This window comes from Electrophorus electricus, chromosome 19 (assembly GCF_041902795.1).
Source record: "Electrophorus electricus isolate QZ-2024a chromosome 19, ASM4190279v1, whole genome shotgun sequence".
NCBI classification, from domain to species: Eukaryota; Metazoa; Chordata; class Actinopteri; order Gymnotiformes; family Gymnotidae; genus Electrophorus; species Electrophorus electricus.
Genome location: NC_137515.1, coordinates 8,154,356 through 8,179,501, shown reverse-complemented (window position 1 = coordinate 8,179,501; position 25,146 = coordinate 8,154,356). Strand labels below are relative to the sequence as shown.

Here is a 25,146-nt window from a genome sequence, read left to right as displayed (position 1 = left end):
ATATAAATTGCTGAATGATATATATATATATAGAGGTTGGAAATTGGTTGTGTAAAAATGAATTGTGATTGTTAAGCCACACAGATGTAAGTGGACATCAAGGGAAAAAATAGTGTGGGTGCCAAGTATGGTGATTGTATCTTTAAAGCTGTAGGAAATGTTACATTCAGAATGTTTGTGAGATAAAAAAAAAAAAAAAAGATATAATTACTATCCATGGTGGAATTGACTGTGTTGCAGACAACATAGGCAGGGATTAGACTGAAAAATATCAGAGTATTCTTAATGCTGTTTATTGCTGTTGTCAGAGGTTATGCAGCCATATCCTCCCTAGCAAGTATGGCTTCTTCTTCTAACAGCTTGGCCACCTGCAGACACAAGTACCGTGTTGAGCAATATTTAATTACATCTACTCCAAATGCATATTTAATTGCATTGTTAGTATTTATGGAAAACAAGTGTTAGGATTGCCCTGCTCCATTGCAGACTTTCTCACTCTAGCAAATGCGGCTTCCACCTCCTCAATCAGTTGATCCGCATCATTTTCATATGAAACATCATTATTAGTAAAAGAGGTTTGACGAACAATCTTAAAATTCACATCTGGATCTCGCATCTTTCTGTAAGAATCCAGTGTCACCTGCAACTATGAGGAGAAACAGTGTTAAGCAATATTTAATTACATCTACTTGAAATGCATAGTTCATAGCATTGTGAGAATTTATGGAAAACAAGTGTTAGGATTGCTCTGCTCCACTGCAGACTTTCTCACTCTAGCAAAGATGGCTTCCACGTCCTCAATATATTTATCCCAGTCATTGTCATGGAAAATCTGATTTAAAGGAGTCTTTTCAGGAAACATCATGAAATTCATATGTGGAGGTTCTATCTTTTTGGAAGAGTCCAGTTCCACCTGTAGATATGAGTAGAAATATTGTTGAACAGTATTTAAATACATTTAATTGAAATATGACTTTAATTACATTTTGATACATTTGTAATTTATCATTTGAATTGGACTGGAAAGGAAACAAATACAATTTTTATCTCATATCCATTATCACATAGCCTGCAGGCCTAATGATGTAAAAATGTGCCCCCAAACATCAAATGTTCAACAGAAATAACAGGACCTGACACACTAAGGTACCGTAGACCCATTCAAATTGTGCTATTGGAATAATAAATTCCAATGCATTTCGTAATTTTAGCTAGTGTTGATTTTGATTCTCGCCACAATTATACTAATAATCAGCTTTACAACTCAGCATGCAAAGTCACCGTCTTTTCGTTTTTCTTTTTCCTATATTGACCAAATATCCCATGGTTTTCCTTTTCATACTTCTCAGAAGGAACAGGTTCCTTGCATCTTGGATTACAGTAGTAACTACTGGACTGACCCATAATAAACTTTGTTTTGAAAATCCAACTGTAACCGGCACTACTTGATAACAGAAGAGATCGTTTGGGTAAAACAGAAATGTGATCTGTAGACTAAAATTGGTTCACAGAAATTGCTCATTTGAAAAATCTGTTCTTTGACTACATCATAATTGTATAATTGATGCGGATGCATTATGACATCACACGTCACGTCTGCAATAGTTTTAGATTTACACCAACTTTAAAAAGAAAATGATGATTAGCAAATGTAGTTGCTAGTGATTGTCTAGTGATTGCAAGCAACGACTATTCGTGCTCTGCATTCTTGCGTATTTATTTATGCTAGGCTGTACATAACGCAGCTTTAAAAACATGGGATAGAAATCCCCATGTAACACAATTCAGGTTCTGTCCAAATACCTGGCTAGCTAGCAAGTTATTTTACAATCCCATTTAGCACATATATCGCCACGAATGTCCTGAACAAAACACGCTGTACCTAATCCCCATAAATGACATATCTCTCACTGAATAAAAACTTGTATGCTTCAACAGTATACAGTGGGAGAAATGGCGATCACCTTTAAAAGGATTTCTTACTGTAGGCCTATTATAAACAACATGGAGGAAATTAAAATAAAAATACTTCAGTTAGACCGTGGACACAGGCTGCTAATAAATCAAGTAAATGAAACTGGATGGACTGCTTAATTATGTAACAACACAACATTTATGATGACGAGGATGATTCACACATACACTCTTAAGTGATGCTGACCTCAATATCCACATTTCACATTGTTACTGTACCACTATAGATGAACCTAAACCTCACATTCTCGTCACGTTGATAAGCTTTTTGAAAGTTCCGCTCTGCACGTCTCTGAAAAGCAGGCGAGTTAATCTCCTGGAAACATAAAAGCATGACACTAATGTAAATCTTTCACTTTGTTCTTATATGCGAGTTGTCAATAATTCAAAATTCTTGTTAAAACTCTGGAACTCTGTTGCAGCTCACTCTCTCTGTTTTGCATTGCCAGATCGCTGGACAGGAGTCTGTCCAGCTTTGACACACGTGCCCTGCGCTGACCAGTACCGCCAGCAACCACAACGCATGTGGAGACGTAATCCTCTTTAACTACTTGTCCTTCCTCCATGTATATACACTCAAAACTCCAGTTTAGAGTGGTTAATGGCACTTACGCCAGCACACTGTACCGGTTTGATCACCTATAGTCAGAGATGCACGGACCCGTTGGTGCGTATGCGTAACTCGGAGCGGGTGCTGCTCTACAAGGTTATGCTGCTGCTCATTGTCACTCTCTCACGAGCACAAGTCCTCGTCTACTTTAACAAGGCTAAGTCACTGATAATGTAATAACAAACATGTTTGACAAAATACTAGGTCATGGTTTGCAGTCTAAAGTACTTCTGACCTGCTAAGAGTTAGCCTGATTTGATTTAGCTTGTTCTTAACCTTTGTTTAGTATGTTACATAAAAGCTCATGGAAATATTTCAGATGTAACATACATGTACCTGACCATTTTCACTGAAAGAGACTGGTAGCTACAGGATTACATGAAGCTACAATCAGAATCAATTTCTAGTCACCGAGCATTATTGTTGTGAATAATTAGAATTTAAATTAATTCATATTTTGTTAATTATGTAAATAAGTTACAATCTTGGAAGATAGTTTGTATTCTGTTTCTATATGACAGTTTTATATTTTGTTTGTTTGTTTGTTTGTTTTCTTAGTGTAAATCATGATCTTCCAAATTGCCTTTGACTGCTGTATGCCTAATTGCAGCATTTAACCCCTCATTTCGTCTCTAATTTTTGACATGTACTCTTGTCTTGCATAAGTGGAAAGTCGATCAGCCCCCGTTTAAAAATGGTGAGCTTTTACTGTCACGTTAATAACATCACACACGCGCACACCTAATGCTTTGACTGTCCTGCACTTTAAATATCTTCTGCACATAATGGAGGGTGTGCATAGTTACCAGTTCCCTTCGTGCAAAAGGGTTGTCTTAGGTTACTGTAAAGTCTAACGCACATTTGGAATCTTTTCTTTTGCTGAGATGTTACTAGCTCACATGATACTCAAAAATGAGTGCAATCATCGAAATGCAGACATCATTGGGTACAGGGGTGCCTAGCCATAGTCATGACTAACTGAATATAAAAGGCTGAACAATCTACTATAAGCAATTGCATATTTCATTAGGTTTTTTTTTTTGATAGACTGTAGTAACTTCAGGAGCTCAGGCAGGGGAACATTAATATTTATGAGTGGCTATGCCACACCCACTGAAATAAAAGCTGAGGATGTCATTGCAGAGGTAGGAGAAGCCAGAGCAGAATATTACATTATTACATTGCTTGAATAGTGGCTCTGTCTGCCCTGGGGGTATTATTGAAACCCAAAGGCTGAAAGGATGGGGGGGGGGGAGAGAGAGAGAGAGCGAGAGAGAGCGAGCATGTGTGAACATATTCTTGTCACTGTACGGCTCCTCCCCCCAAACGTCTCCCCGTGTGTGTTTGCTTGTGTGTGTGTGTGTGTGTGTGTGTGTGTGTGTTCATCCGTGTGGCCACGCCCCCTTGTGTTTCACGCCTGCTCTTCGTTGTGTTGTTATTGTTTGCGTATATAAGTCCTTTGTGTAAACATTAACGTTGTCAGTGTTTGATCCCACGATAGCCTTAGTGCTACGTTGTCTTCCATGTCTCTAAATAAACATCACTGTTTGCATCACGGCTCCTCTTTTGTATCCTGCCAAGCCTCCCTGCGTTACAATTATGATAAAATTTGATAAAATACTAGGTCATAGTTTGCAGTCTGAAGTACTTTTGACCTGCTGAGAGTTAGCCTGATTTGATTTAGCCTGTTCCTAACCTTTGTTTAGTATGTTGCGTAAAAGCTCATGGAAATATTTCAGATGTAACATACATGTAACTGACCTAGTAGAGCAAAATTACAGATTTGTAAGGAAGAAGTGACGTTCTTGGGGCATATCATTAAGGGAAATACACACGGGCTGTCTCAAAACTGAGCACAAGCCATAATTTCGCTACCTAAACCATAGTGGCATACTCCCCTCTTACTGTTTTAGTCCCACACGCAGTACACCAAATACTGCAGGACCAAAGAGTGTCACACTTATCAGCCCAATGATAGCTGAGATACCACACTACCCTCTTAGATATGCCTAATATAACTGTCAAAAGGTGTATAACACTGAACCCAGCTACACTCCTTCCTACGGAGGAGGATGGAGATCCACAAGACTGCACAGCAGTCTTAGCTTAAGTATGTACACCGCAGGTTGATCTCTTTGAAGAAGCCATAATTAACCCAGACCTATGCCTCTATGTGGATGGGTCAGCAAGCAGGGACGACACAAGGGTCAATAGGGCAGCATACGCGGCAGTAACAGATCATGAAATACTTGAAACAGAAGTATTACCATCCTCCTATTCAGCGCAGGCTGCTGAACCAGTAGCACTGACGGAAGCATGCCAACTAGCTGCAGACAAAACTGTTAATGATTTTGGAGCCATATGGAAACATAGGCAATTCCTGACAAGCTCAGGTAAATATATTAGACATCACCATCTTGCTAGAAGCCATTTTGCTGCCAAAGACAATTGCAGTTGTTAAGTGTGCAGCTCACAGGACTACAGAAGACCAAATCAGCAAGGGGAATAATTTTGCAGATAGAGTAACAAAGGCAGCTGCAACTAAAACCGCTGTGCAAGCAATACAGGAAACCGCTGCTACCCCGCAGGCCACATTACGGGAGATTCAGTCAGGGGCTACTGCCACCGAACGCACCAGGTGGAGACAACTAGACTGCGCAGTGTACGATGGTGCTTGGACACACACACCTACGGGCAAACCTTGCCTAGCCAAATCATACATGCAGGGCCTAATCAGAATTGCTCATGGGCGTAGCCATATGAGCAAAGGGGGAATCGTGGGCAGCATATTAAAGTTGCGCCAGAACTCACAGTACTTACCCAAAACCTTTGTTCCAGCTGTCTTGTTTGTGCGCAGCACTCCCCAAAGGGAACCAAGCACGGTGGACAGGACCACACCAAGTCCTGTTAACAACCCACACTGCTGTCAAAATAGAAGGACGAGGAACCTGGGTACATCACACACACTGTAAGAAGGCTCCGACACCAGCCCCAACTCCAAGCAGCAGCATCCCAACAGACTAGGTCAGAACTGTGTTGAGTAGGGTGTTAAAGGCAAGGCCTACCCTTTCGACACTCGGAACCGTCAACCTCTCGCCTCTCGCTGATCCTGCTGACTACACCAATTTCTGTGGTGGAATTTTGAATAAACGGCAAGTCAGACGTGATTAAAAGAGTAATTTAATAAAGAAAATAAGACATACAAAACACAGCTGTGTGAGAGCTAATGCTCTAAGCGAAAGTTCTAAAGGGGTAGACTGGCTCTGCTCCTTATATCTAAACTTCACATCCTGGAAGGGATGTCCTGTCATCCTGTATACCCATTTCCTGCTCCTTGTTGCACTAAGCACTTCTGCACATATCAGGATGCTCTGTTCCACCAGGACAGACACAGTTTGCTAGATCCTCTTTATCAGGATTAGTCGCACGACACATGCAAGATCACGAAGCAGCTGATTCAGCAGTTGTTTTGTTCACACAATATACAAAGACAGAATGTGCAGACTAAACTATTCATATAGGATTACATAGAGAAAGAATTAACATGATTATATATGAATCACATGATAATACATGATCGAATAATAATTTCCATCACACTAGAAACAGACCTCCAGGCCCAAGAGGTCACACAGTCGTGCCCAGCAAAGTAGTGCTGGGCCAGGGCACACTTCATGCACTTTGTGCCTTTAAATAATACTACAAACAGATTTCCAAGCCCAAGAGGTCACATAGTCATGCCCAGCTAAGTGGCTCTGGGTCTGGGCACACTTCACGCAGTTTGACCCTTTAAATTAAATGTGTAGTATAATGTAATCTATGTATTATTTTGTACTGAATGCATTGTAGGTTAGTGTTGCTGTCATGTGGTAATTATTATTACACATTTTAATCCAAACTGTGGCGTCGGGAGCTAGTAATAAATCTCCCTCCCATTGTCTCGATGGGAGAGTAATTATGCGATTTGATTTCATTATTATTTTGTATATCTTTTGTGATAGTTTTTTTTGTATTAGGAATGTTTATAATACTGATATGGATGCAGGTAAGTTTAATGTCTCTGAACTGATAGTTGCTCTTACCTGCTTTCTATATCTTATATTTGGGCGACTTGTGGAAGTGACATGAAAGCAGTGTTATGTTTATGTTAGTATCATGGCCACCCACAAATTGTTGATCATGAATGTTCTTTAATTGATTTGACTGATAAATGGTAAGTCTGACTTTTAGATCTTTGCATAATGTTTGCTCTATGTCTATCCATATTCTGTCTGATATACTAGGTTTTATCCATTTTATTCCATATTGTAGTTATTTGCAATAATCAACTACAGTTCTGTAATGTTGTGAATTTGATTCTATGTGATTTATTTTTCCAGTAGAATCAAGTTATGATGTTGTCCAAAGATTTTAGACAGGTTGGTGGCGCTGGAATAATTGAAAACAAACAATTTTGTTTAGGTAATATTATCATTTTAATTATTGCAGTTTGTCGAAAGAGTATAAGGGGCAAATTTGTCCATCAATGAAGTTCGTCGCTTATTGTTTTAATAATTGTTTTAATAATTGGATGACTATTTATTTTGACAACTGGGAAGAGAATTTAATACCCAGATATGTAATATGATTGGTATTCAGGGGGATGGGGAATGTTTTTAATTGCATCATAAACTTATGCTGCTAATATATAGTATAATACACAAATATACTACTGGAGATACAATTTGACCAGTTATGTGTGATGTTCTGTGATGATCATATAGAACACCACAGACAACTGTGTGGCACATCACTGTTAAACCTCCTGATTGCAACCCGGGGCATCGTGAACTGTATAACATGACCCTCAGACAATGATCTCTGAGTGAATGCGATAAACATAATCATCTTCATATCATCACTTTCTCTACAAGTTCAGTGGAAGAGATGTCAGTGAAAGGGAGTTTTAATACCCTTTCCATTTTTAACTTTAATAAAAACACAGACGGAAAAATTCCAGAAAGTGAGACAGAGAAAGGAAACTAGACTTTAAAATGGTGCTGCCCTCTTGACTTACAAGTGTAGATTATTGAAATTATTACAAATGTCTGACGCCAAAAGGGATTGTGTCAGTGTTTCACTACTCAGTATTTGGTAGACAGTATAAACAAGCAGACTATGGTTAAAAAGATCACAGAAATAAAGCAAACACCAATATAATCTTGAACCACCTAGTCCACAGGAAGCATTAGATTACTGGAACAAAATCAGACAACTAGCAGAACAACTTTTTAACCAATGATGCAGGTGCACTTTTACTGGATTTATTTATCTGTATTTCAATCCACTAAAGTTTTTCACTTGATCTAACATTACATTTAAGACCGACGCCCTGTTACGTCTCACAGAAGATTCCACTGATCAAGCTGCTACTTACCCATCCTGGTCCTGGAGTACCTTTGCTCTGTACACTTTAGTGATGTCTTTGCTACCAACAAACCTATTTTAATCCATCAGATAGTAACCAAACGCTTCAAGGACACTTGCATAACCATTTTTATTTTTTCATAATACTTGTCCAGGTTTCCACTATTATGTTCAAACCATACATTATTCAATATATGCTAATTGATATTTAATAGTTACACCAACAAGTTCTTGGTACTATTATGTTCAACCTGAACTACTTTTATTTTTTTAAAAGACGATCCTATTCTATATCACCGGATGCCCATATTGTTTCTTTTGGTGATCTCCATATTGTTTCTTCCAGTGCTTGGCCGGGATGTCCCATCCTTGAACCAAGGCTCTCCCTTCAACGGAATCCCCTAGAGGCTTTTTCAAAGAGGCCTCCTGAAGATTTATGCTGAAGCCTACACTGGTCTTTCCTGCATGAAATCAGTTTATTCGGGACCATCCATACTTTTCTGCTTACAATATCATTTTATTACCTCAGCATTTTCATTACTAATTTAAAAATGAATCACTTTATACTTCTAAAGCTTTCACAGACACATTTAGACTTTTCAGCATTCTCAATGTCCAAGGCTAAATGCTACAAACCACTCAAACAGAAGAAATAGCCCAAATATAGCCACACATATTCCTCCAACCTCTACATACTTCTAAGCTATATATAACGTTTAAAGCCATTAAAAGCAAAGTTATGAACATTTAAAATACACCTTGATAACACAGTTTCTAGCTCTTCAAGAATGTTTAGTTGTCATGGCAACTATTCCTTTCTCGACTCTGTTTTGTTTTGGGGTTTTTTTTGGCATACCTTTCTTTTTCAGTCATGAATTCCCTTTTTTGTTAAAATCTCCTCACCTTTTCTACAGCGCTTTCTCTCTCTCTGATTTCACAGGTAATTGTCTCTTTCCTCCAAGGGTCTGCATCTCACCTGGACCTTTTCCTCTTTGCTACTTCAGCTCCTGTCGTAGCTGAACATCAATAGTTTAACAGTTATTAGGAAATATTACTTAAAACAAAACAACAAGAAAACAGCAAAGAAGGTATATGCAAGTATATGTTCACTGTATTGTGCAACTGTCATGTCAGCGGGTGGACAATTTTAGCTAAAGTTAGCATTTCAAACATATATTTTGATATTCTAAAATAATGTTTATTAACTCAATATTTCATCACAATGGGGTGGACATTTTTAGCTTTAACTCATCTGAGTATGGAGACAAAGTGAGAAATTCAAATGAACTGATATAATATAGGAGCACGCAGTTTATGCCTTTAGTCGAATGAAGATAGACCTTTTTTAAAGTTGTGAGGTCACTGATGTCAAAGGTCGCATTTTTACCAAGCTGGTTATCCAAAGATGAGAGAGCGGACAGCAATTCTTGGACATGTTTAAATAGCTTGATTTTTTATTTTTTTTTTTAATTTTTTTAATTTTTAATCAAAATTGCAAAACGAATAATCAAAATACCTAAAATATTAATTAACGTATTTACAACCTTACGGTAATATTTAAAAGTTTAAAAGGTTAAAACATGTTTAAAAGGTTAAAACATCCAAAATACCCATTTCCTCATCAAAGAAAATGTAATAAGGTTAACATTTCTATATATTCGTAAAATGTGTTCATTCAGAGTAAAACTTTAATCAGTTAATTAAAAACATTAATTGTTTCACAATCTTTGTATCAGCACATTTAAGCAAAGTAAATTTAAAAAAAATGAAGATTTTCTCCACCTGAAATACTATCGTAATGTTCTGAGCACATCGTAGCAGTAACACGAATGCAACTTTATTAGAAAACACGCTTATCCCACAAACAGAAGCCAAAAACAGCCCAGGGTCAAAAACCGAGCAAAGAGCGTTATCCAAAACACAGACGCTCCAAAATGAAACCTACCTACCGAGAGCGCTTATACACAGAAAGACTAACGAGGACTAACGCGCTGCAGGTGATTACAGTAACAGGAGGCGGTACTAAGCAGAGGGCGGAGCCGATAGGGACCAAATCAAGGAAGTAAACAAACATGGTGGCGTCGCCGTGGGAACCGCGACGCCAACTACGTCAGAAGCACGATGTCATAGAACACTGATAGCGTCTAAATTCTAAAGTCATTTCCAAACATTCATTCGGAACACAGTCACAGCAAGGTGAACGTAGCGACAGTGTTACTAGTTTATGTTTTCAAACAAAACCACTAAACAATTCTGGACTTTAAAAAATGTTCCCGGTCATTAAGCTGTATCGGGTCGACTGCAAAGGTATGTACATACAAAATATTTTACTTTACTGTATTTTTAGAACAAACCCCCAAGTTGGAAGAAAACATTTAACATGAAGGAAGCATGTTTGTGCTTGTGCCACCTTTGTCAGATTTGCCAAAATGACACATGCCGCTTGCAAAAAACAGACCCACATGACCCATTTCATTGCAAAACCAGGCAACAGTGGAGACCGGATGAATTTTTTTCTTTCCTCAGTGTGCGGATCCAATCTGCATGATTGTGTTCAGTGTGGTGTCCCTCTGACCCTTACTGAGAAAGCACCAAGTGAAACCACTGGGCCTCAGCCCCCTGTCAACAATGAGGTAGAGGATGCAGGTCAGGTACCTCTCCCACCTCTCCCAGAAAGCCCCCAGCATCAGGGTGAACAGGCTGAAGAGTCAGAGGATGAAAGCGATTATGATGATGATGAAGCTGATAATGATGATGACTGGACTCTTCAGCAGCAGAGCAATTTCTCATTTCAGCTTCCAGCAGCTTCCACTGAGGGGAACACACAGTTTGTCAGACATCCGGCTCTGGACGGCGTGAGCAAAATCATAGACGATGTCCACGAATATCTACGAAACAGAATTCCAAGAGAGTCCTTTGGCTACATGGCCCCAGGATATGGCAGGGACCACCCTCTGCTGGGCAGGAATGCTTGGAAGGCTGATGCATGGGGTGCCAGCTTTGGGGCGGCAGGGAATAGTTCCACACTTGGATGGTATCCGGCTTACAATACGCTGCAGCAGGGTGTATTGTACAATACACCAGCTACTTATGCCTCCAGTGCACCTAAAGCTGATTTCTTGGTGATGGCACAGAATTACCAACCTCAGTACAGCTCCTGGTCTGGAAACACTGTCAGATTTCCTAATGAGGTCAGAGCTCACAGTTCCAATGCTGCTCCTGCCGTGGGCCAGAGCTGCAGGAGCCAGACGGAGCAAAGGAGCTCCAGGAAGAGGAGGAGAGAGACAAACTCCCCGAGCTCCTCTCACTGCCCCGAGACAGAGAGCGTCCCCAGGAAGATGAGAAGATGAGAGCATGAATGAGAATGAAAAGTCACGTCGATCAAGCAATAATAATGAAAACTTATGCTTGAAGTTTTGTAGAAGTAATAAAGCTAAAATAAAATGCAATTATTTCATGTTTAACATAGCCTGTGTTTCATTGTTTTTTGAGGGTCCAGCTCATATTTTATGATACAAATATAACATCTTTAAGAAATTTCTGTAATCACAAACAATACAGTCCAAAGTCTTAGATGATTACCAAGAACTTCAAGTTTATTCCATGATTTATGCAAAGCTAATATAAATTCAAATTCAAAATTCAAATTCAAAATGTATTTATTCAGTGCCATTTACAACAGATGTTGTGAAAAAGCAGCTTTACAAATGTCCAAGCCAAGAGCGACAGTGGCAAGGCAAAGCTCCCTAGAGCATGAGGAAGAAACCTTGAGAGGAACCAAGACTCAAGACGGGGGGGGGGGGGGGGGGGGGGGGGGGGGCATCCTCCTCTGGCCGACAACGGTCACCACAATGATAACAGTTTAAAGAGAAAAAGAAATTAAAAATGAAATAAGCAAATGTACAAGTTTACTTAGCTGATACGTACTATTCTGGAAAATATTATTTAACTCATTTTTGATTTTCTTGAGAATTCTTTATAATATACTGCAATATATCTGAATATCTGCAAAACATAATATTTTTTAAATTTTTAAAACTGTTGATACAGCACATATTTAATTCAAACTATAGTCTATGTAGAGTTCCAACACACACTGTCAGCTGTTAGCATCTCTTAAAGAATAATACTTGATATTGACTCAGTGTGGTAATAATTCTTTGGCTCCCTGTAGCTGCACGCATCAGATTTAAAACCTTGATGTTTGCCTACAAAGCCAAAAATGAACCAGCCCCTTCATACATGAGGTCAATGGTCAAAGCCCGATCCGTACCTGGAGTACTTTGAACCTCAAGTCTGGCTCGGCTTGAAATACCTTGCTTCAGATCTCATGGACGACAAGCATCGAGACTATTTTCTGTCCTGGCTCCAAGATGGTGGAATGAACTCCCACTTTCTGTCCGGACAGCAGAGTCCCTTGCGGTCTTCAAGCGCAGACTGAAGACCCATCTATTTGCAGAATATTTAAAGAACAACTGACACTGCTGCCTTATTGACTGACTAAATTAGTACTTATTGTAGGGTATTGTTTATGTTGTTTAACAAACTCTAGGACTTATTGTTTATAGCACTTTTCATTGTTTAAATGAGTATGTTGTATTGACCCTTAGGTAACAGAACGAAGTGTGAAGTCCACTTATAAAATAAATTACGCATTCGTCATTAGATCAGAGTAGGTGATGGACAGAGAGCCATGTGTGAAAACGAACAATCATCTCACAAAACACTACTTATGACTAACAAGTAAACACTTGCAAAATAAAAGTAGCCGTTTATGTTAAATATAAGATTTCACAAAACTATTAATTAAAAAACTATTAATTACAAAAATATGAATTAAAAAACGTAAATCGATATTTTTGCGATTGATCTCCCTCCCAAGTTACACCGTTTACTTGTCTTAGAACTGAAACACGAGTATCACTGTTACGTTTTAATGAAACCGTTATTTTGAAAACTACAAAACTGCATGTCAATGTTAACAGTGTGGGGTCATACGTGAGTGTATGTTACAGCTGAATTATTAGGTTACCTAACTAAGCTACAGATATTTTTATATTTATTGGCTGCTTGTACAGATTTGTTAGCTCGCTGATAATATACTTTTGTATATAAAATTGTTCTGCGCAAACCACAGCACCATTGCTAAGTTAGCATTAGCCTTAGCTAACGTTACTTTTAAAGTTAAATTGAGTTTCTTGTCTTGTTCATGGCTTTGTAGCTGAATCTCCCGTTTAGACATGATGTCTGCCCGCAGGCTTAGACTTCTAGTGTTTTCTGTTCAAAAGTGTTTATCTCGACTCGCCGACAAATGCAGAGGTTATTGCTCAGTGTCTCTATCTAGCACTCCTACTAATGAGACTGATGAGACGAGAGTGAGCACATTTAAGACATTTAAGAGCTGTCGTCATTAAGAGTTCTTCAGGCAAAAGTTCAACTGAGACGCAACAGGAACATGAGGAATCGTATCTTCCTGAAGAAAGTGGTCTGGCGCAGCTACGGAAAGGTATGTAACTGCATTTGTTGCCATGATAGTTCAGGCTTTAGGATTTTAATTCCCATGTGTCAGTATGCCGGTAGTCGTTGCCAATTTTATTTTTATATTTACATCTTGCAGTGTATTTCGAAACATACGGCTGTCAGATGAACGTCAACGACACTGAAATTGCGTGGTCCATTCTTCAGAAGGGTGGATATGTTCGGACCCACGAACTATCAGAGGTTAGTGTCAATGCCTTGACCTTTGACCCTTGATAAACACAGCGCTTCCTTTATTTGAAAGCTTTCATTCTCATCTTTCCTAATTTTTTTTTTTTTTTTTATACAGGCAGATGTGGTGCTTCTTGTCACATGCTCCATAAGGTAGGAAAAGCCTATTTCTGTTTGTATTTTACACAGTGAATCTATACGTTGCCAATCTTGTGCAACTTGACAGCAGTCCTTGACTTCAGTGACATTTTTTGCTTGGATGTAATGCTATTTTCTGTTGGAAAAAATAAAAATCATTGTGACAGGGAAAAGGCAGAGCAGACCATCTGGAACAGACTCAAACATCCAGCAGTTCTGAAAAAGAAGCGTCTAAAGAGCAGCACTCCATTAAAGATAGGAGTCCTGGGTAACTTCTCACTTCACCATAGTTCTTCATTCACGTTCAAATGTATCTCTCAGTCTGAAATGTTCGTGTGTGCGCATGTATGTTTGTGTGTGGGTTCACGCGCCCGTATACGCATATGTGTGCTTGCTCTCTTGTAGGTTGCATGGCAGAGAGACTGAAGACTGAGTTGCTGGAGAAGGAGAGGGTGGTGGATGTTGTAGCAGGGCCAGATGCCTACAGAGATCTTCTCCGACTCCTTGCACTGGCCCATGGGGGTCAGAGGACCAGCAATGTCCTGCTCTCCCTGGAAGAGGCATATGCTGCTGTCATGCCCATTCACCATTCAGGACACAGTGCCTTTGTGTGAGTGCCATAATAATATCTGGCTGATTTATAAGGGAGGAGTTCCTACTAAACACTAACTCTTAAATTAACTTTGCACTGTGTGATTTTGTAAAGATGGTAAAGAGTAAAATAACAGTCTCACATGTACAGTTCAATTTTTAAGTTAACATGTATAGACAGTTTTTGGTGTTTTCATATTCAACTCTAATACACTGAATTTAATCTGAACAGCAACTGTTAGATTAAAATACAGAAAAGTCAGCTATAATTTAAAGGCATTTGCTACCATATTGCATGAAACATGGGACTTGCATCCACAATAAAGCCAAAAACAGCAAATGCTCATAGTTCAGTTGTTTATTATTATCATTTTACTGAACACTTGTCAATCTGCATTTTTTGGTTATTTATACATGACTGACCCTCCTACACTTATGAAGGGATATAAAACTTCAAACACCGTGGTGGCTCATCTTCAGCTCCTTCATGCTTTTAGATGTAGCACTTCAAGGAAAGGCCAAACTTTTATCTGTATTTTCATGAGGCGAACTGTGATCTAATTATAATAGGCTTTGAAGCTCTTTGTAACAGCTGCAGAGTGGTGCAAGACTGTATTTGAAAGCATAAAGATGAATAATGTTTCTGCGGTATCTTAAGATCAGAGACCTTTTTGAGTTTGTAGGTGCAGAACAGAGACACTGATGAAGGGGCTTTCAAGGCTTCTGTAGAAGTCTAAGGCAGATTACTCTGACCTGTTCCCGTGAGAAATAACTTCATTAGTGCTGGAAAAGATCTCTGTTTTTAAAAGACTTGAAAGCCTCTTCGAGAGTTCTATGGCTAAGCAAGGTTCGTTACCTTACAACAAGGGCAGGGTGATATTGAACTGCAACATCATCTTGCAGGTGCTTGGTGGTGTGAGTTGGGATCATCTTTGTTTAAATAAAAGGAAAATCTTCTAATGGGATATAATGGTGTCAAGCTTCAATTTGTATAATGATGGATCTCAGTTTGCACATATTGAATAATGTATGTTTGAACATAGCGGTGGAGATTTCAAACGCTACTATGTAAAAAAAGTTTACTTAATATATCTGAAAACTGTATATAAATGTGTGTTCTTTGTGTGATTGTTAGACAATGCCTCGTTTGTAACATTGAGCTCAGTATAAAGACCGGCTATTCTCTTCAATTAGTTCTTGAGTCTGCAGCTTTATTTTCTATTTAAAGTGTACTTAATAAAGTAACTGGAGAATGGGAAACATTAAGGAACGACATTAATTGGTGGCCCGTACGGGGATCAATTGGATCTATTGGATCAACTGGCAACGGACCCACGCTGTCAGCAGGACAAAGCAGAAGCTGATGGATGAGCCAAAGCTGCTTTGTTCTGTGACCAGAGTCTGAATCCAATAAAAACAAGAGTAAGACACAGAAAACCAGCCGGTGTGAAAATAGTAAAAAAAAAAAAAAAAACTATACAGGGAAAGTGAATAAAGAGAAATAAAGAGAAATAGAAAGCTCCAGAGAAGAGCGCTGACGCGATAAATGTTAAATGTTGTATTTGTCCCACTTGTTTTTGTCTACGAGTGAAGTAAAGAAAATGCGCAGAGAATAAACGAGAAGAGAAGAATAATAGAGCTTGTGAGGAAAATAGTGCTGAGATCAATGTTAATTGTTTTGTTTTCAACTGTTTGTCTTGATGTGGCCATCGCGAGTTAATACATCACCTGCAATAAAGTATCGTTATACCACGACTACCATCTTAACAGTTCTTCTGGGGTATAATTAAGATTACTGTGGTATGGTCGTATAGGGGAAGTCCCTAATTTAACAAAGGAAGTGAATGGATACACAAACATCTGTTTAAACGTGATTAATAAGATTGAAGTATAAAATGTGTGCACGCAAAATATATTGACGTTGTTTTAGTAATAAACATAATATAAAGTAAATGACAGAGGTACAGAATATAAAACTGGTGACAGTTACAGCAGTAGAGATCGTACATATTACGGACATATTAAAATAGTAGCAATAGGAGAAGGTGGGATTAAAGTATTACACGATAAGAAATATAAACAATGAGTGGCGATTAATAGAATTTTGGAACCACGTAAATTTTATTTACTCAAAAAAGTTATGGTTGAGTCAACATATTAATAAATGGTTGAATTCAGCGAAACAAATAAAATAATCATATAGTGATTTGTTGTGAGACGCAGGCAGTGCGAACTCATTTTTGGCTTGAGAAAATATATAGAAATTCAGCAGGTCTGGACTGTTGGCAATCACACACTATAAAAAATTTTTTTTTTTTAAGTTGGCAGCTGTGCTTGCCGGAACAGTTCTGTAAAAATACAGTAAACTTGTAAACAATTTTAAAGAACAATCTGTAAAGTGTACATTGTAATTGACAAAAAAGTACATTTTGAACCTGTAAATCCAACAGCCATTTTTGCTCAATTAACATGATTACACTGATATTAAACTAATAATTTCAGTAATATTTACATGCAGTTGTCAAACGAAACAACATTATTTAACTGTAAAATCCTCCTTATAAGACTGTCATTTAACTGATTTTTTTCTGCTAATTATACTCAAAGGTTTTGTATAATGTACTGGTCATTTGATATATTAATGGCAGGAGTTTCAGTCAAAGCAACATCTAAACACTACATTTGAATTTTCTCTATAATTCATTTATTACTATTATATCTATTACAAAGGCTTTAAATCCTGTTCTAAGACTCTACCTAAAATCTGTCTAAATATAAACTGTAAAACTAATTAAGGATTTCTCATCTCTTGATCTATTCTTGTACACTAAATGCAAACTGAAAGCACTCCTAAGATGATTTTATTTAAATTGCCATCATACGGATGTTGGATTTTTACCATAAACGTGAAAAATGTCATCTAGTGCACACAGATAAAGAATTTTACAGTATATAAAAAAAAATATATATATATATATATCTCAGACAATAACTTGCCTTGCCAAGAATTTATTAAGCCAGAAGTAGTTAACAAAATCATGTGTAATTTCCCAGCGTATACATTTTTAGAATGTGTACTTCACAAAAAATTAGAATGGAGAACATGTGACCGATTAGTGATCATCTTACTGAACTGAAATTACCCTGGTTAGGGGAAGATGGAATGAAAGCATGGGAAAGAGACATGAAAGAAAGAAATATAGAAAAACATATGGTGGGAAACTGAGAAGACTTTCTGTAACAGGAGCAAAAACAAAACCAGGCAACAGAGAAGGCAAAAACAACAGGTCAGTAGGTGCAGACAACAACGGAGAAACAGCAGGCATACTGGAAACAGGAGAAACAGGCCGAGGCAATACAGGTGGGAACCCATGGGCGGTGGAAGTAGAAGACACAGGAGAGCTTCGAGGAGCGACTAGGGGGACAGGCCTGGCACGAGGCCACGTGGAGTGGCTCCCTCCACTCCAGGAACAGGCGGGTCTGGGGGCACGGCTACGGGAACAGACGTGGTAACAGGACAGGCGGCATCCACTATGTCGGGAACTGGAGCCGGCTCAGGACGGGCCGCGTCTCTCACGCCAGGAACAGGACCACGATCAGGACGGGTGGCGTCTCTCACACCGGGAACAGGACCAGTCCCCCTCCCCTTATACACAGAGAAGAAAAGAAAGAAAAAAGAAACAACAGCTCCTACAAGGTATCTGAACTTTATGTTTTGGTTAGCCTGAGCGCAGGTGGTGTCTTCTATCTCTACGATTAGGACAGCATGTGAGCTGCTGATGTCCTTGCCTCTCGCGCCTATCTACGGACTGTTATGCTGTGACTATAGAAGCACAAAGCAAAGTAAAGCGAAGCAAAGTAAATGTCCACAACAGACGCCACGTGTCCTGATCCTGGTCCTGTTCCCGGCGTGAGAGACGCCACCCGTCCTACGCATGTGAGAGAGAAGTTTGAGGCTTCTCTCCCTCGATGCATAAGGGACAGAACCAATAAAGCTTGCTCATCTGCACATCTGGCTCAAGTCCTATTGATTTTTCCTCCACACAAAACAAACACACGGAAGCAAACAGGGGAAGCAGGCTATAACAAAGACTAGGGAAAAATCAGGGCTAAAAACATGAAGGCTAGAATATACGGAGTACAAATCAACACCTTTTTCCCCCATCTTCAGCAACATTTCTAAAACCACACAAGAAAGCAAAAACAAAGTTCTCAAAGTTTGATGTCAAATTCCTTAAAATGTTCATGCCAAGAGACATATTCTGTGCAAAACCATGTTGTTCAAAAAGCAGGTCTCCATAACTCAATCTCAAATAGACTCACAAGCCAATCTCAGATAGACCCATCGTCACTGGACGCTCTCTCCCCCCACGAGTCACGTCGTACGGCCTGCCGCATGCAGGGGGGTTCACATGCATATGTAGCAACGCCCTCCGTCTTGAAACACACCTGCACAGGGTTAAGTGTTCTGTCTATCTAAACCCCCTTCTGTGTGTGCCTCTTCATTGGTCATTCTTGATGTCCTTTGCTTATGTCACGGTTAGTGTCGACGTAAACCGTTTATGCGTGTTCGCGCTGATGTTCCGTTTAAGTGTGTTTGTGTTTAACGTCGTTAATATGTGCCACCATTGTCTTTTATGTTATTCGTTAATAAATGTTTCACAACGTCAGGGGAGTCTGTGCGTTCTGACCCGTGCCCTGTGGCACTCGGGCCAACGTTACACCCATAACCCAATCTATACCAGACAAAAAGCTTAAAATCTGAAGAAAAAAACAAAATAAAAAAACCCCACAACCTTATGTTGCTGTTGTGATGTTGGTCACCGACATATTCTTAGTAAGGCAGATAAAAACACTGAAAACTGTTTGTGTGGAGAAGATAAATAATTCAGACAAAATTAAAACAAGTTTCTGAAACATTTCACAAAACAATGATTTTATATATTTTTATATTTTCAAGGTCAGTTAAATTGCTTACCATCAATACAGAAATCAGTGTATGTGCAGGTTTAGGGGAGACTAATGTAGTGCCTGAGTCACTTTGACTAAGCTTAAATGCAGTGATATACTTGCTGTTAGCCAACATTCAAAAGAGAGAATAAAAGAATGACCAAGAAAAAATGTTAACTTACCACACGCAACAATGGTGGGATTCAACTGAACTTGGTCCATCTGTACTTCCCCTGCCAGGCATATGTCCTCCACATAACAGAACATCACATCTTCCTTCTGAGCAAAGTAGGACAGCAGAAGCAGCCCCATCACTTTGATGTCTTCAGAGCAGCCACTCAGCTCTCCCCTTATCACTTTGAACTTTGTTACAGCCTGTAGGAACTTTTTGTTCCTGTTCACACACAGTAGTTCAGGAGACGTTTTGCCCTTCAGATCCACATTCTGTGTGAGTTTCATTAAGCCTAATTCTGGTGAGATCCTTAAAGTGGAAAGCCATGCCAAGTTCATCGAACAAAAATGGCCACTAATCCTTGAGGTATTTTATATTTTTCCTGTGGTTTACGTGTTTACGTTGTATGTAGAAAGTCATCTTCATTAGAAGTTTGACCTCATGTGAATTTGCATCGGATTGCTGAGACATCATCTTCAGTTATTCTTTCTTCTCCTGTTGTCTTTCTGGGTTCTCTCCAAGAGGCAAGAATTTTAGATCCCAGTTAATGCACCCATATGTATCCTGGATTGCTGCTCTCCGTTCTGGAGGAACCTCATCTGTATCAGACTCATTAGTGTAATGCTTTTGTTTTCTTATTCTTGGGGTTGTAGATCACTTCAAATTATCTACCCTATTTTGTAATTGCTTGACTAGAGAGTGAGACCCTGGACCGATCACGTCTCCGTTATGTCTTGCAGAGATATAGGATATTTTGTTACCATCTTTTTGGCAACTTCAGTAGTTCCTTTTTCTTACGCCAAACTCTTTCACTCACGCACCATAATCTAGATGTCATGATTACTCCCTCCCAGCTTCCGTGTTTTTCCCTGTATTGTGTACCTTAGATCCATTTCGTAGTTTCGTTTTCTCCGACCCACGCTTAATTTTCAACACCTGTCCCTCGTTTAGTTCATGCATTTAAACCATGCCTTGATCACTGTGTGGTTGCTGTTCATTGTGAATGTTTCTTGACTCTATGCGTACATATCATTTTCCTAGAGTCTTGTTATAGCTTGATACTCCTGTTTGCCTTCATTTATCCCAGCCCTTGTTTTGTAATCATGTATCCCCGTACACTCAACGTTACAACGGACAATTTCCTTTCGCAATCGTGGACTAGGACTTTTTCCTCTCTCCAATGACTGCATCAGTTCCTCTGGGAACTTATCCCATGGGGTCATAAAGGTATCCATCCAGTCTATATCAGGGCTTTGGCAGCTGCTGGACGAGGTTGAGGATGAATTTCTGGGTGAAAGTGACTGCAAGAATGCAGGTGGTCCTGGTGAGGCACCAACAGAAGAGCTACTGGTTTCAGCAGTCTGGCCTGCAAAAAAACACATACACAGAAGATTATTTCTAAGAATATAATATGAATTCTTTTATATTTTAGATTTAACTTGAATGCATGCTACTATGACTGCTTTTGACATACAGCTCAGCTTCCAAGCAGCCAGGACTTTGCGGGCTTGAATTGGCCTCAATGCTGACAGCAAATCGGCTTCCTCGGTAAACTTAAAATCATCATGTCTCCACCCCAAGGGAATGTTAGGTCTCTTCTAGAATATCCTTCATCATCTCTGGAAGGTCAGGCAAGACCTCACTGATGGCGGTGTGTAACCATGTTTGCCCCAAGTCAGTCATTTCTGGAATCATGGATGATTCCTTACTGTACAAATAAAAGGAAAAACTGTCATTACACTGATATCAAGTATGTGTATATATATAAAAAAACCTTTTCATTTTGTGATACGTTTCTTACATAGTATGTGTGAATTTTTAGTATGGTTTCCATCACAGATCATGTTTACCTCGACAATACACTGTGTTTCAGTGGAAGGACTTGGTGCCCATTAACAATGTACAATGGTAAAAATCTACCAAGTTGTTAATGTTAAGACATTCCAGCCTTGAACTGTGTTTTGTCACAAAGTACAGATGGTATTCAAAATGAACGTCAGCGTTATGTATATCCATTACAAAATACACAGATGTATCATTTTGAATTAAAATAATGAGAAGTTCTCCAAACTCCATGTGCTCATCATTTTTTGACACAAGAAAATGTCCTTTTTTATATGATGCACCCTTACACTGCACCTCTGTGGAAACACTAGTATTGTGTTCTGAAAAGCCAAACTCTCTAACTGCATGTTTAATTGCATCACTGTAAAGGTTGGGGTAGAAGGTACAACTGTCTTTGACTTGCAGAAGCTGACAACGTCCAGGTCCATCTGAAAGACATGCCTGAATCATCTTCTGTCTTTTGGATAAATTTAGGCAGATATTTTTTAAAGTTTTTCAAATGCCTGGCACACCTTTTGAAGTAGCTGCGTTTACTTTCAAAACGCATTGCCCACAACCTAATCAAGGGGCCAAATTTAAAAATTAGTGCTGGATAGTGTCGCAAGAAATTATGTTTTGGTCTTAGTGGACTCTCACTGTCACGGAACGCTCGCCTCCCCCGAGTCACGTGGTTTGGCCCGCCACGTGCAGTGGGAGGGTGGTTTTGTTTGTAACCACACCTGCACACACCTGCACCTTGTTCGTCCTGCGGCACTCGGGCCACCGCACGTTACACTCAGGAAATAAACGCAGATTCCAAATATTCTTGGATTATAATGTCAAGATAGGCCACCTGTGACAAAGAAATCGTCTGTGCGCAAATCATATCAACAATATCTTTAAGCTGGAGAGTTAACTTCCACACATCATCATCTGGATTTTGCACTTTGCCACCAATTAATAAAGGCAGCAACCTTAAGAAATTCCAATTCTGGATAGCTTGACCTGAAAGCTTGAACACCCCAGAGTTAACAGAACATGGCTTTGTAAGAGGACCAGATCCTTTGCACTTGAACTGCTTGATGCACCAGTTCAATAATTAATATACAAGCCTTTTTTTTAATGAAATACTTTTAAGTACAGTACAATGTCATAGGACAACACACACTCAAATATGTCATGGCCCAAACAAGGTGGGAGACCCAGCTGACAAACATGAAAAGATTTCAGCGTATTGAAAACAGTTTACCTTTATGCCTTTGATATCTCGACTGTCCACAGCTTTACTGTGTAGATCACCAACAGCATAATTAGACCTTTCAGGGGTGCACTAAGGTGAGTGAGTATAAATGTGGTATACATTTGGATCATCACTCTGAAACTCACGTTGTGTGATTTCACAGTACCTGCAAAAGTAAAGCAAGTTTTCAGTAAACCCACAAGTGCTGTGTGAACTCAAATTATCACCAGCAATGCAATAAAGAGCCCCTTTCACCACCTACGGTAATTCCATTTACCCTCAAATCTTTTAATCCGCTAACTTCTCTGAGAAAACCTTATCACTTCCAAATTTTTTGTCATTTTCTCCACATAGTAAGACAAGGAACATGTGATCTGTATTGGACCGTACATGAACAGGTAAATCTGCCAAAGAAAGATAAACACAAAGTTGTTGCAGTCTTTTCTTAGCAGAGCCGAGGGGATTTACAATTTCAAAAGCATCCTGGATTTTCAATGAAGAACTGGTTGGACTTCACAAGACTGTTGAGACACTGAATTTGTCCATAATTCTCATTCTAATAAACTACTTCATGTTTGCAACACAGGTATGTAGTAAGCAAACCTGTCATATTTTCATCATTTCCTAATGATACTTGTTTAGGCTCTATGTATTTAAACATCTTTTTAAATACTTGAGCTCTTGAATATGTTGTCCTTAGTGGTCCGTGATGACAGAGAACAGACCTGAATCCTTAAAACAATCACAGAGTTTAGCAATAGCATCATGTTAGACACGTCATTTTTTTAAAGGGAATGTAGTTTACCCAAAGTATAATCCTGTCCCAACTCATGTATCTCTTCAACAACAGTCTGCATTGTTGAAGGAGCTGTAACAGCAGTAATAGAGGGTGCAGGCACACTGTGAACACGATAGAAATGAGCTTTAAAAAAACCTCACATCTAAGGTACTTTAGAGACTTCACATGCACGGTACCGCATTCACACAAAAATACATCTGTTTAGGTAAAAGTTATGTATTTAGTTACACCTTGTATAGTTTGAATACAGTAAGGCAAAACTACAAACACATTTAAGTCACACTAAGATTTGCTAACTAAATGAGTTGCTTAAACACGCTTAGCATACTGCCTTACATCGGCAATCAACCTGTCAAACATTTAATTATCAAAATATATCAATCCAATTCACCAGTATAAAGAACTATTTATGGACCTATGTTGATGTCACATCATCTAAGCAAAAAACAAATAAAATATTTATCACAGGATTAGGGCTGATTAAATGCACAAAACCATCTTTCCATCGCACGCTCTCTATTACCCGCACAACTGAAATCACGCGCGTCTAACACGCTGAATGAACGCGAGACTGGCTTCTTAAAGTGACAGTAACCCAAAAAGAAAATGGAACAGCCAGCCAACAAAAACTCTTTAAATCTACACAAAGTGTACACGCATCTTTCCACCTGGCTACATACAGGAGGAACTTCTTTGATTGTGATGACATGTCTTGTTATGCAAATCACAATGATGCAGGGGTTTTGAATCATACAAGTGCTTTTAACTACATCAACCAGACTAATGTCCCAAGGTATGTAGATCGTAAACGCAGTGTTGCCTCCTCGACGCGAAATCTTCGCATGGCGTTACATGAGCAGAAGATGTTCACTGCACCCAAAAGTTCAGATAATTACGTAGTGTGTGCCAAGTGAAGAATTCTACCAATTACATGGCCTCTCTCTGTCAAGTCCACCACATGTACGCAAGGAAAGCTAGGTGCCTTTTGGTGTTTAATGCAGTGCTGGTTATTCTATGGGTCACGAGAAGAAATGTCAGGATTTTCTAAATAGATATACTAGCATCGTCTCATCCATGTCATCTAATTTTATTGGAAATGTGGTAGGATTTGGATTATGGATTATACTGAAACTGTTAGATTTCTACTTTTTGAAAACATCTGATATTTTCACAGCTCTATTGGAGCTTTCGTACAACCAGACCTAGTTAATCATGCATGTCTCATGCAGAAATATGATAGTGTCATAATTCCGGATGTTCATTGGTTATGTAGCGGTAAGAAACTGTTTGTGACTGGCAGCACGAGTCATGTTGATTGTGACATTTTCTATGGTTCCTGAGCCTGAAGCTGCACTTCCCCCACAGACTGCTTATCATCACCGTGTTCCGAAAGGTGAGGCACGGAAGGGTAGTTTTGATGACAAAGTATATATGCTATTGGAGTTCTTAGAAGGGTTGAATTTAAGGTTAGAAATCAAATTGCTATGGGATTTGAATCAATACTTATCTGGTGGGTTACTATAAACAAAAATGTTGATTGGATAAAATACATATACTATAATCAACAGCATTTTATTAATTGCACTCATGATGCACTATCAGCTGTAGCAGAGCAATTGTAAACAACTTCACTAAAGACCTGGCAAAATCGTATGGCTTGGGATATGTTATTGGCAGAAAGGGGAGGTGTATGTGTGTTGTTTGGTGAATCCTGCTGTACATTCATTCCAAAT

General features: G+C 39.0%; 1 protein-coding gene and 2 long non-coding RNA genes across 4 annotated transcripts; 1 reads left to right on the top strand and 2 right to left on the bottom strand.

Moving 5' to 3' along the window:
• Positions 1 to 227: 227 nt before the first annotated feature.
• LOC118242875 (uncharacterized) lies at positions 228 to 5,795 on the bottom strand. Of its 2 annotated transcripts, none has more exons than XR_014118544.1 (5): positions 5,650 to 5,795; positions 5,405 to 5,532; positions 773 to 913; positions 497 to 646; positions 228 to 368 (listed from the first exon to the last, which is right to left on the bottom strand). It is a non-coding gene; the product is annotated as an uncharacterized LOC118242875 (long non-coding RNA). The 2 variants fall into 2 exon arrangements; XR_004777090.2 differs by having other exon boundaries at positions 5,405 to 5,488.
• Positions 5,796 to 12,966: 7,171 nt separating this feature from the next.
• LOC118242861 (mitochondrial tRNA methylthiotransferase CDK5RAP1-like) lies at positions 12,967 to 16,130 on the top strand. The gene is made up of 5 exons (XM_081702548.1): positions 12,967 to 13,496; positions 13,608 to 13,711; positions 13,818 to 13,852; positions 14,005 to 14,105; positions 14,243 to 16,130. The coding sequence occupies exons 2-5, from the start codon at positions 13,634 to 13,636 to the stop codon at positions 14,449 to 14,451; spliced, it is 423 nt and encodes a 140-aa protein (XP_081558674.1). The 5' UTR covers positions 12,967 to 13,496; positions 13,608 to 13,633; the 3' UTR covers positions 14,452 to 16,130.
• A 343-nt stretch (positions 16,131 to 16,473) lies between these two features.
• LOC145652401 (uncharacterized) lies at positions 16,474 to 23,519 on the bottom strand. Its single transcript, XR_014118683.1, has 5 exons — positions 23,420 to 23,519; positions 22,624 to 22,780; positions 21,025 to 21,258; positions 19,561 to 20,916; positions 16,474 to 18,074 (listed from the first exon to the last, which is right to left on the bottom strand). It is a non-coding gene; the product is annotated as an uncharacterized LOC145652401 (long non-coding RNA).
• Positions 23,520 to 25,146: the final 1,627 nt, after the last annotated feature.